Below are 13322 nucleotides of genomic sequence, written 5' to 3' on the forward strand. Positions count from 1 at the left end.
TCCTCTCCGGTCTCTCATCCACAAAATCCAGGTTATCCAGAACTCTGCCGCCCGCATTCTTACTCACACCAAACTCCACTCCCCTATCACCCCAGTCCTTGCCAGACTGCACTGGCTGCCTCTCCCAGATAGGATCGACTTCGAGATCCTCACTCTTGTATTCAAGTCCCTGCACTCCTCTGCACCCCCCTACCTCTCTGACCTCCTCTCTCCTCAAACCAGTGCCCGTTGCCTTCGCTCCACCGGGTCTGGCCTCCCCCGAGTCCTCCGCTCCACCCTCGGTGGCCGTGGCTTCAGGCACTACGCCCTGAGGCTCTGGAACTGCCTTCCTCACTCCCTTCACCTCGCCCCCTCTCTTCCTATTTTCAGGTCTCGGATGAAGACCTTTCTTTTCGACCGCGCCTTTGGTCACCTTCTTCCCCTCTCCCGCTGGCTCAGCCCCGGGATCCGTTACTGTGAAGCACTCTGAGACGCCACCAGCATGAAGGGCGCTATATAAATCCAAGTTGTTGTTGAAACGCAACAGCCAAAAGAAATTTTTTTAAAAAAAACAGCATTTAAAGCAGACAATAATAGAGCCTTAGGAAGAGGTGAAACAAGGCACCAATCCTTGCAACATCTTCAAATCTCAAGTCAAGGGACCCAGCAAAGACAGGGAACTTTCTGCCACATGCGTCTGTCCGAGTTAAGTCTGTTGTTGCCCCTGGCTTCCCTTACAGATCTGGCACATCCAAGCTCTAGAGCTGCAGTGGCTGAGTGTGTAAGCAAGTGATTTGTACATGGACTTTCAAAAAAAAAGAATGATATGGATGAGTGAGGGAGGTAAATAAATGTAAGCCTAAGCAAACTAAAGTCATCTTGTGCATCACTGGCAATAGGGTTGCCTCTGGAGCTGATTACGTTTCACCGATCTCAGCAAAAAAAGAAAACAACAAGGCCAGATTGAGAGAATTAACACTTCCACAGTCTGGGAACGTGATGCAGTCAGCGGCCTATTTATCGAGTCCCACCATCTGTGCACTCAGGTCCCACAGCCTGCGAGCCACTTCACCATCCTTCGCCTGGGGAGCGGGCTCTTTCGGGGCGCAGTCGCTGTGAAGGTTAACAGTTCACGTTTACTGCATTGCTTCAAACGTTGATAAGAAGTAATAATCCTCACATTTGGTACAGCGCCTTGCACATCGGGAGGAGGTCCCAAAGCACTTCACTGTAGATCACTGCACAACTCCACTTAGCATTGCTACAAGTTAATAACTTTTGTGGGCAAACACAGCAGCCAATTTGCAGACAGCAATGTGCCACAAACAAACCCATTACAGACCACAGCATGTGGTGGCAGATAACATTCCCTTAGTTTAACTTTCTGACCTCTTCCCTTTCCTCTCTACCATCTTCCCATGACAGCAACGTGATGCATCTTAAATGTGTCCACAATGTCTGGCCCCCACCTTCCAGGTAACCTCTGGTCCATAGGTTAATTACTCTCTCGGTAAAGAAATACTTCCTAAACTTGCCCTTCCTGTCTTGGCGTATTTGAAAGCATGAATATGGACAGGAGAAGGCAATGGGTAATAAAGTGCCAGAGAACAGGTTTCACGCTGTGTATGACACCAGCAGGTACATGTACAGCATCACGTAATCCTTGACACCAAGTCTGGGGTTACGTACCACAGCAGCAATTGGTGGAGAAGCCTTGGTCCTCGTCGTTACAGCAGGAGGCAGAGGCTGAACAAGTTTGAGAGGTCGAGCTCACCTGAAGTAGAGGCCGGTTGTGTGCTTCAGTTCCTCAGCGACGGCGCAGTGAATGTTGGTCTGTGCTCCCTGCCAGGAGTTTTTGAACATAAAGAGAGCCAACGGGGTCATGGCAATCTTCAGCAACAGGGAAATGGTGGGAAGAACATGACGTCCCAGGTCAGTCATGACCAGTCCAGGGTGAAGACTGTTAGCGGTCACTCCAGTGCCTGGAATCACACAAAAAAAGCTCCTTTTATGCTTTCTCTAACTGGGTGGCACTGCACATTTCAATGTGTTCCTTTCACTGTTTGGGGGACTTTGGTTGAAGCTAACCCAGAATGGTGGGTCAGCTAAATTGGTCAATCAATTTGCATTCCAACACCAAGTGACAAATGCTGACTAATAGTTTGATGGGGGCAATATTCTCAAACTAGGGTTAAGACAGATGGTGGCGGGGAAAAAAGATACTATTTAAGCCTCCTCCACATTGTGTATACATAATAATCTTGCATTTGATACTGTACCTTTCACATCGCAAGGACATCTCAAAGCGCTTTGCGAGATTCACTGAAAATTGTGGCGACTGTATTTCGTAGGCAAATGTTGAAATGAGTCCGACTTTTGACTTGAAGTGACTCACCTACCAATCGCTTTGCAAGCTCTCTGGTGAAGAGGACATTAGCCAGTTTGCTCTGGCTGTAGCTGACAACAGAATCATACTTCTGGTCCAGATTAATATCGTCAAAGTTAATTTTACCTGAAATTCAGAAGCATAAAACAATCACTTAAATGCTGGCATCCATCAGAGCTGAGGAACTAGAAGGGCTGGTGGCCCTTCCTCTCTGCTATCTCTCACAGTCAATTCAAACATCCATGAACAATAGCAATAAAAACACAACATAACAATAAACTTGCACATTATCACACTATCAACATGTCTTAAAGCGCTTCATAGGAATTTACTGTAAAAGATGTAGTGGCTGAACTTCTACACAATCTTTAATTGGCAGAGTGCGAATGTGTAGAAAAGACTTGGAGCCAGTCAGGAAAAGGTCGCAGACATTTTGGGCCGAAAGGCTGTGGATTCTGCATCAATTCAAATTTTGCAGCCTGGGGTGGATAGATGTTTGTTAGGTCAGAGTATCAAGGGGTATGGGGCAAAGGAGGGTAATTGGAATTGAGGTACAGATCAGCCATGATCTAATAGAATGGCAAACAGGCTCGAGCGGCTGAATGGCCTCCTCCTGTTCCTAAGTTCCTGGAGCCTGAAGACAAACTTACCTCTTTTATGTGCTAAGCTGGCCACGTTAACTATCCGACTGGGGGCGGACTTCTTCAGCAGGTCCAGCAGAAGGTTGGTCAACAGGAAGTGACCCAGATGGTTAACTCCAAACTGCATCTCAAAGCCATCCTCGGTCTTCCACTTGGGGCACCACATGATACCTAGAGATAGAGAAACGGAACAATATTACATGGAAGCAAATGCTATTTGGCCTACAAATTGTTATAAAAACACAAGGGTGGAAAACTATCGCAATGAAGGTCAATCGAGTGGTCCATTCATTCAATATTTAGTGCATCAAATTGACTGGAATGTGCAAGAAACCTTATATTTTATCCTCTTTCCCTCTCCTACCCCTCCCCAGCAGTTGACTTCTTATACCAATACTCACCTGCATTGTTGATGAGAACATCCAATTGAGTCTCGGTATCCTGGATTTCTTTAGCAAAAGCACGGACAGACTTCAGTGAGGCCAAATCCAGTTTGCGAATCAGGACGTTCCCATTCCCTGTCTCTTCCCGGATCTTGGCTGCTGCCTTTTCAGCCTTTTCCAAATCCCGGCAAGCCAGAATCACACGAGCCCCTGCAACCACACAAACAGTTGTGCATGTTTTATAGTGGATATAAAATATATAATAATTTATAAAAGGTCAGTTAAGAACCAAAGACAAAAGCCACCGCGAACCAGAAACATTACAACAAGCTGGAGATCAAGCCTGAGGCATTAGAATTACACAGAATTACAGAAATTACAAGCAATTACATGAAATAGAACCAAACAAAAATTATTAACCTAACAAAAGACAATAGATTATCACTTAACAAGTCAAAAGACACCAAAGTTTCTCCAAATAAAAAAAGAGTCATCGTGTCCAAGATGGGTCTTACCTCTCCGAGCAATGTCCTTAGCCGTCTCCTTTCCAATCCCAACGTTAGCGCCAGTGACAATCACAGTTTTTCCATCGAGTCTCACTCTGCTCCTGCAAACCCCACCAGTCATCCAGCGCCGCAGAAGAATGAGCCCGACACCTAAAAGGTCAGCACACAAAACACATCGCCCATTCGCTTTCATTTCAAACAGCCTCATGGTAAACAGTTGAGACCAGATAAAGATAGCAACTCTGCACAAGAAAAAAGAATCACACTGCAAGTGTAGCTCACAATACAGTCCAGGATACACATAAAGGATGGTTGGTGACTGGCAATGTATCACATCAGCACAGTCTAAGCCGGGGGTGGGGGGGGGCAATTATTTTGGCTGGCGGGTTACTTCACAAGTTTTGGTAAGCTTCGTGGGCCACACACTTAATATAGATGCAAATGCTTAATAATAGCTCAAAATCGTGTCTTACGCTTGCACATGCATAAAATAAAGTCTGTCTAATTGACATTCATTAAAATTAGGTTAAATAAAAACAACTCATTAAGCAGACATTTATTCATATATTGATGAGAATGTGAGAAGCTCACTCAGTGGGAAGAATGAAAGCGCTGATGTGCGTTAACCAGACAATTTAAGTCAGGCTTCGTCTCCGTTGTTGCAATGCGGAGTACTGCTGCAAGGTGGTCATCAGTCATCGCAGATCTACGTTTTGATTTATTGAATTTCATCACAGAAAATGTCTCCTCGCATTTGTATGTTAATCCAAACAGCACAGGTATCCTCCGGGCATGAGCCTTTATGTTTTGAACAGTATTTTCATTAAGAGAGGCGTAAAAACTGGGAAGCGGCACTGATTTGAATTGCTCCGCAAGCAATGGATCACATTGCAGGTCAATAAGCTCGAGTTGGAGGTCAAATGGGGCTTTGTCAACATGAAATGAGAAAGGTGAAGAGACCAAAGACAGGTCATTTTCGATCAAATTGAGATTCTGGAATCGGCGAGAAAATTCAGCACGTAAGTCAAGTAGTGACAAAGTATACTTTTTAAGGCTTTGATCGCAAACAGTAATCTGCTGCAAAGTTGGAAAGGGGGCGAACTGCCTGTTTCCTATCTGATGCAATAAAAGAAATAATTTCGTCATGAATAACTTAACACTGCAATACAAATCGTGCACAAAGGTCCCCTTCCGTTGCAGTTTTGAATTCAGTTCATTCATGCGGCCCATGATATCAACGGCAAAATGAAAAATCAGAGAGCCAATTTGCATCATTCAGCTGTGGGAAATACAAATCTTTTTGTTTCATGTCCAAAAATAAATCAATCTCTGCTCTCAGTTCCCACACTCTTTTCAAGACCTTTCCTAAACTAAGCCATCTTACATTCGTGTGATACAGAACATCCGTGTGCTCGGATTCCAATTCCTCAAGCAGAGTTACAAACTGCCTGTGGTTTAATCTTCTTGCTCGAATGTAGTTGACCACGTTCATAACTGTGTCCACGACATTGCTTAGTTTTAGAACACTCTTACAGAGGACCTCTTGGTGGATAATGCAGTGTAGAAAAACAATATTCTGTTCTGGATTTGTTTCTTTGACTTGATCTTGAATTCTTTTCAGTAACCCAACATTTTTGCCTGTCAGATTTGGGCTTCCATCGGTGGTCACATTCACCAATTTTTTCCACTCCACTCCTAATTTTAAGATACACTTATTTACTGCCTCCAAAAAGTCTTCTCCAGTTGTCGTATCTTCTCATTGACTGCATTGATGCTAATTCTTCTGTGAGCTCAAAATGTTTGGTGATACCTCGAATAAAAATTATCAACTGGGCTGCGTCTTTGACATTACAACTCTCATTGGGTGCCAGTGAAAAACATGCAAAATTGCTTAATTTATTTTGTAGCTGCAGATACAGGTTCTCAGAGATATCTTCGACACACCTCACAATAGTTCGCCTTGACAAGCTAATGTTCTCGAACCGTTTTTTTCTTGTCTGGGCATAAAATCGAGGCAGAGTCAACCACACATTGCTTTATAAATTCTCCATCAGAGAATGGTTTGCTGTTCTTGGCGATTTTGTGTGCAATCACTTAACTCCTGTAATCTGATCCTCGGAGGCAAATTAATAATAATAATAGTAATAATCCTTGCACTTGATATAGCGCTTTTCACGTCTTCTAGACGCCTCAAAGCGCTTCACAGAATATGCTGTAAAGTGAATTGACTGTATATTTGTGGGTGAAACGCAGCAGCCAATTGCGCACAGCAGCGTCCCACAAACAGTCGTGGATTGAAAATGGCCAATTTTATTTTTGTTTTGGAGGGATTATTATTAGGCGTGTGGAGTAAGGAAACTTGCCCAAGGTTTCGTCCTTCCTGGAAAAGAACCCAGATGGCTCGCTTGCAAGGCGAGTGCTCTAACCACTGAGCTACAGGACTCCACTTTCACAAATTGTTTTGTGAAAATGCTTTGTTCTTTTTGATTTGATCAACCATCTCACCAGCTTTCTTTCCTTCGGCAGAAACGTTCTTATATTTGCAAGCATGTTTGCTCTCAAAATGGCGATTCAAGCTGTAGTCTTTGAGCACTGCCACACTTTATTTGCAAATTAAGCGCGCAGCTTTTCCACCCACACTGGTAAAAAAAAAAGTATTTAGGAGTCCATTCTTTGTTGAATATTCGGCCTTCAGCGTCCACTTTCCGCTTCTTTGGCAAACTCATTTCGAATTAACGTCCTCTTCAGTGAAAAGTATTGCCGCGGTTGCCGCGAGCGTGTTTGAAAATTTGCCGATCCGTACATTTCTGACTTCAGCCCTGATTCAACACTTAAGGGAACGTGCGCACAACTAAGCCGTGCGAGTGGCCGATGTTCCCGGTCTGATTGAAATGCTAAATTTGTGGGACTTTCTGGGACTGAACGAACTATAATATTTTTCCTATTGCTAGACACCATGACGGGCTGGATGCAATCATTTCGCGGGTCGGATAAGGCCCACGGGCCGTATTTTGCCCACCCCTGGTCTAAGCTGATCACCAACAACAACATTTATACAGCACCCCTCACACAAGGTAGCATCTCGGAGCGCTCAACAGTGGCGGTGCTTAACATCAAGCTGGTGGGTAGTGGGGGGAAAGAGATGACCATAGGCATGGTGGAGGAGGAAGGTCTCAGGTGCAATCTGAAGACAAGGAAGGAGGAGGGATTGAGGAAGAGAGTTCCATAGTTTCAGGGCATAGGAGCTGAAAGCACGGCTCCCGGTGGTGGTGCAGAGGGGACGAGGAACAGACAGAAGGCCAGAGAAAAGGTCTCATGGCAATATTCGAAAAGAGAAGGGAGTTTCTCTCTTAGTCAATCATCCTCCAAAATAAATTAATGATACACTTCATTGCGGTGTCTAACTCGCACTCGCCTCGCAAGTGAGAGACCTGGGTTTGATTCCTGGCAGGGTGAAGCCTTTTCTTAATTCCATAGGGCCTGATAATAATCCCTCAAGAGAAAAAAATAATAAATTGGTCACTTCAATCCACGACTGTTTGTGGGACGCTGCTGTACGCAATTGGCTGCTGTGTTTTGCCCACAAATATACAGTCAATTCGCTTTACAGTCCATTTTGTTAAGCGAGTCTAGAAGACCTGGAAAGCGCTATATCAAAATGCAAGGATTATTTTTTATGGCTGTACAAGATACAGTTGTTACACAGTAAATCTGATATGAAAGCTGCTGTATCGAATTCAAAGATTAATTGATTATATCTTTCTTACAGTCCTACACCTCAACAACAAGAGTAAACTCCAACTCAGAGTAACCCTTACAAAACATGACATGTGGCCTTGACTACATGTCCCTACTTGTTATCTGGGATCCTTTGAATCATTAATCTTTTACTTTTTTTTAAAAAAAAAATTGTAACCTCGACCTAGTCCCTGATCTTCAGTCAAAGTAGATAACGAAGAGATAGACTTGAAACGTCAGTCGAAAATCAAGGGCATTACACACAATACGCCTGGTGGCTGTGCAGAATTTTAAAGAAAAGTAGAGCAAAAATCTCCCTTCTGTACCAAGGGTCACAAAGAGTAAAGAGAGTTTAGTCACGGCAGTTGATCCAGATTGCTGCTACATCTTAAATCCAACACAAAATTGTCCCTTTAGGGAGGTGTAAGGTAGTACATGAGCATTAATAATAATACTTGCATTTGATATAGCGCCTTATCAAGTCATTGAGACGTCTCAAAGCGCTTCACGGAATATATAGTAAAATGTACCGACTGTGCATTTTGTGGGCTAAACGCCACAGTCAATTGTGCACAACACTGTACCACAAATAGCCACGTATTGAGTGACCCAATTTTAAGAAAAAAACATAAAGAAACAAACCAGAAACGCACCCACTCCCCCTCCCCTCAACCTTTAAGTGCCAGTCTGAAAAAGGACAAAGACCGAAGGAATGTAAACTTCCAGAGGATTACTTCTGAATCAATTTAGACAAATTCAGAACAGGAGTAGGAAGTAGATTTACTAAACTCAAGAAGATTAGCTAATAAAGGATTGTTAATCCTCTGTTAATAGGATTGAGCTGCACGAGTATTGGGGTGAAATGAGACAACATGAGCGCAGTGGATTTGCTGTCTTGCAAGAACTTTGAGAAGTTCAAGGCAAAAAGTACAAGGAAATCGGGGAATGTCAGCAGCCATCACAGAACATAGAGTCAGTCTCAAGTCACAGAGAGACTGGTTTAGTAAAGGCAGCACATTGGTAATTCCATAATTCAGTTTATAGTTTATCAAGTGCCATCTCTGATAAGCCAGAGGGAAGGACAGTACACAGAATGCAATGTCCAACCGTATTCATGGAATACTGTTTTTGGGTACGTTATCACAATTCCCACTGCCAGGGCGTCAGGTAAATGTCGATACCTCTCTACCCATCTAGATAACACCACAGTATCACGTAGTGCAGATCAGGAACCATTTCCCTGCATTTGGTATATCGCCAGCCATGTCAGGAAGCAGTCTAAAAGTGCTTCATGGCATTTATTCAAAAATGTAGGCAAACACGCAGCAAACTTACCCACTGCAATGTCCCACAAACATGAAAGCTCACCCAATCCTTTTTTTAAAAATAGATAAATGGTGCGTTTGACAGATCACCAAGCAACATTGGAGTACACTGAATGCTGTATAGCAAACAAAATCCAGCCAGGGTTGTTCAGCAGATTGCAAACAAGTGTGTCTCTTCTGCAGGCAATACCTTGGCTCCATTTCAAACCAATTTGCTGAACTCAACTCTTCCATCGTGCGGACTAGAAGCCAAGGTAAGCCAGTGTAACTGCTGCCACATGGTGTGTTGCTAATTGCTTGTTAGGACAAAGATATCGCTGTTTACCATCAAAGACAAGAGTCTCCAACCCTCATGGGATTAAATTCAGTGCAGTGCTTCAACATAGACAATTGTTCCACCTAAAATCTACCCATACAATCTAAATATATTATATATATTATAATATTATATATATGATTATATATATATATATATAAAGCAGTTTAAAGAGCTTTCAATTTTACTTGGGATTCCTCTGACGGAGCCATCTCTAAATCAACATTTTTGTCGCTCTTAAAGTTGTTCAACCCATTTCTGTAGATTTAAATTTCAACTTCAAAAAGATCTGTCATCAAAAGCCTACACTACAACTGGCCATCAAATGCAACTTAATCTTCTGTACATAGTTCAGAGGGAGCAATCTTAGACAGTATCGAGGCTTAAATTCCAGTGTCTTTTTAATCCACAGTTTTATGCTCATACTGTTGGATATTAAGGCAAATATTGTGATAAATGCCATGAATAAAGGGCATAAAGTCAGAGCCCCCCCATTTCCCATCAAGTCCCCACAATAATAACAAATAATAAATAATAAAATAACAATCCTTGTATTTGATGTCGCACCTTCCGTGTCAGGAGGATGAAGTATCAAAGCGCTTCATGGGATTTATTGTAAAAGCGCAGCGACTGTGTGTGTTTATGGGCAGACATTGAAATACACAGGGAACGCTTAGGATAATGCAGCAGTCCTGAAGGAACACTTCCACTTTATTGAGAGCATAGATTCAGCCAAGCTTCAGCACTTACACAAAGGACACTTGTACGGCTGGTGTGGAAAGTGAGTGATCCAATTGAGACGCATCTTTTGCGGTCAGGGCCAAAGCACATGGCTCCAAGCAGCGTCTCGTCTCGCAAGAGAGGTTCAGATGAAGAAAGCCCTTTGACCTGACCGGTTAATTATAAGACGTTTCCGAAAACAAAGGAATTTAAGTAATCTTTTAATTCGGTTTGAAATCAGATTAACCAGAACAGCTGTCACTTCTCCTCCTCCTCATTGTCTGGAACGAAGGCTCAAGCTGCTTGTAAACACCATACCAGTCAGCCGTTCGAACCTAAGCATTTGACGCAAGTTGAACACCTCAAAGCCCTTCCCTGAGAAAATTGAATGCACTGAGCGGGAGCAGAGGAAGGGGACTATATAGGCATTGAGCAACTTTAATGGTGTTAAAAGCAATTTTAAACCAACATCCTGTAATCAGAAGCTTGCAATTTACAACACCAATTTACATTTTATGTGCCTTTCACATAAAAGGAACATCTTGAAGCACTTCACAGAATGTGAACAATTAGACAGGGTCTCACTTGAAAAAGGGACCACGCATGATCTGGAGATAGTGTTTGACCCTCAACTGTCTTTTCTCCCCCACATCCAAGCCATGACCCGCTCTGCCTTCCTTCAACTCCCTAACATCGCCCGACTCTGCCATTACCTCACCCCTCAGGCGCTGAAACTCGTGTTCATACCTTCATCGCCGCCAGGCTCGACTATGCCAACGCCCTGCGTGTCAGCCTTCCCAACTCCTCCCTCCACAGCTGCAGATAATCCAGAACTCTGCAGCCCGTGTCCTCTCCCGCACCAAACCCCATCGCCTCCACTCTCGCCCGACTCCATTGGCTCCCTATCCTTCAGAGGATCCAGTTCTAGATCCTGGTCCTCACATACAAAGCCCTCCATGGCCTCGCCCCACCCTACCTGTGCCACGTCCTAACCTCCTACCGATCCACCCGTTCCCTTCGCTCAGCCGACTCCGGGCTGCTCCACGTCCCCCAACCCACCATTGGCGGGAGAGCCTTCAGCCACTCTGCCCCCAACTTCTGGAATTCCATCCTCCCATCACTCCACCTCTCCCTCTCCTGAGCCTCCTTCAAGTCCCCCTCAAAACCTTCCTCTTCGACCGTGCCATCGGCCACTTCCCTTCCCCGACCCTGACTCGGGTCTGAAATGCTGTACACTGTCCAGCGCCTTGGGACGTCCTCCCGACGTGAAAGGCGTTATGCACATGTAATCTTGTTGTTGTAATAATGCAGCCACTTATCACAAAACGCTTTAAGCACTTCACAAACGATTGCTGTTTAAGTGAAGAAGCAGCGAGAGAATAATAATAAAATAACAATCCTTGCATTTGATGTCGCGCCTTTCATAGCGGGAGGATGAAGCGTCAAAGCAATTCACAGGATTTATTGGCACATCATAAAGCACCTCGCGCAGAGTCATCAAAACACTGCAAAGCGCTTCATAGGTACTAAAGCGTAGTGACAGTATTTCCAGGCAAGCGCAGCACCCGATTTTGCACACAGCAATATCCCACACACAGCAACAACGAGCGGTTTGTTTAACACGGGAACTTTAACGTCCACCAGAAAACCCACAACCTTCCGACTCGGAGGCGAGAGCCTCCGTCCACTTACAACATTTCCCATCTTATCCCACCTCATTTCTGGGGTGTGCCCCTCTCACCTGTAAAAGTCAGCACACAGAGGCCAGTGCAATGCTGCTGCACAAACTCCCTCATTTCAAAGGAAGCCATGGCGGGGAGAAGGGAAGGGTGAGGTCCAGGGGGAATCGCCGAAGGCTCCCGGCTTCTTTGAAGGTCAACTGCAACACAATCATAGAACCAGGGGCGGGCTCCATTATTTCCCTAAACATTATAATAATAATAATAATAATCCTTGCATTTGATATAGCGCTTTTCACGTCGGGAGGACGTCCCAAAGCGCTTCACAGAACACACTGTAAAGTGAATTGACTGTATATTTGTGGGCGAACGCGGCAGCCAATTGCGCACAGCAACATTGCCACTCCTGCAATTAAAAAAGGGTTTGGCGTTGGCGTGGGTGGGGGGGGGGGATGGGTGGGGGGGTGGGTGGGAGACCAGCTACGTTACGGCGGCGTCCAGCAAACAGTCGTGGATTGAAGTGACCGACTCTCGTGGAGTAAGGAAACTTGCCCAGGGTTTCGCCCGCCTGAACCCAGGTCCTCTCGCTTGCGAGGCGTAGCGCTCTGCCCCGCTGGGGCCGCGGGACGCCGATGGCCCTGGCGTTCGTTCGTCAGCGCCTCCTCACGTCTTCGACACGACTGGAAAGCCCTTCGCAGAATCGACCGCAAATTGTGACGGCTGCGCACCCGGGGGGTGGGGGGGGGGGCGCGGCGACGTCCCACGGACAGCCGCGGATTGAAGCGGCCAAATTACTATTAACCTCGTTATCGATTAAGATTATTATCCATATTATTAATTACCCACCAGATATTTTTTTTTGAAGGGATTAATTAATTAACCGTTAATCAACTGACGACGACCCGGTTCAGATGACGGGGCGAGTGTGGGCGGCGGTGGGGGGGGGGGGGGGGTCACGGCAACGCGACGACGCAAGAGGACCCTCAACGGGGTGGGGGTGGGTGGGGGGGGAATGAGCTTTCTCCCCAACGTTTGCATCGCCGCCTCAAGGAGGTCCTCAAGGAGGGCAGGAACTACGCCGGGACCTGTAGCCCCCACCCCCCACACCCCCCCCCAAGACAAGGAGAAGCTGAAGGAAGACCGTGTGGATAATGCAGTGGCCACTCACCGGGCGGCTCCGGCTGTCGCCGTGGCTCAGGCGGTAGTTGTGGTGGAGAGTTGCGGCTGTGGTTCCGGTTGTGCTGTGGTTGTGGTGTAGTTGTGTTGTGCTGTAGTTGTGCTGTGGTGTAGTTGTGGTGTAGTTGTGCTGTGGTGTAGTTGTGCTGTAGTTGTGCTGTGGTGTAGTTGTGCTGTGGTGTAGTTGTGCTGTGGTGTAGTTGTGCTGTAGTTGTGCTGTGGTGTAGTTGTGCTGTAGTTGTGGTGTAGTTGTGTTGTGCTGTAGTTGTGCTGTGGTGTAGTTGTGGTGTAGTTGTGCTGTGGTGTAGTTGTGGTGTAGTTGTGCTGTGGTGTAGTTGTGCTGTAGTTGTGGTGTAGTTGTGCTGTGGTGTAGTTGTGCTGTAGTTGTGGTGTAGTTGTGCTGTGGTGTAGTTGTGCTGTAGTTGTGCTGTGGTGGTGTAGTTGTGCTGTAGTTGTGCTGTAGTTGTGGCTGT

At 45.5% G+C, this 13322-nt stretch overlaps 1 protein-coding gene across 1 annotated transcript; it reads right to left on the bottom strand.

Annotated features, from left to right (window-relative positions):
• Positions 1–509: 509 nt before the first annotated feature.
• On the bottom strand, positions 510–12880 carry si:ch211-107o10.3 (uncharacterized protein LOC407663 homolog). The gene is made up of 8 exons (XM_007905349.2): positions 12842–12880; positions 11736–11873; positions 3905–4045; positions 3408–3599; positions 3016–3177; positions 2375–2491; positions 1754–1961; positions 510–1092 (listed from the first exon to the last, which is right to left on the bottom strand). Exons 2-8 carry the CDS (start codon positions 11803–11805, stop codon positions 993–995), a joined length of 990 nt encoding a protein of 329 aa, XP_007903540.1. The 5' UTR covers positions 11806–11873; positions 12842–12880; the 3' UTR covers positions 510–992.
• Positions 12881–13322: the final 442 nt, after the last annotated feature.

The sequence above is a fragment of the Callorhinchus milii genome, unplaced genomic scaffold (assembly GCF_018977255.1).
Source record: "Callorhinchus milii isolate IMCB2004 unplaced genomic scaffold, IMCB_Cmil_1.0 Scaffold22, whole genome shotgun sequence".
Taxonomy (NCBI): Eukaryota; Metazoa; Chordata; class Chondrichthyes; order Chimaeriformes; family Callorhinchidae; genus Callorhinchus; species Callorhinchus milii.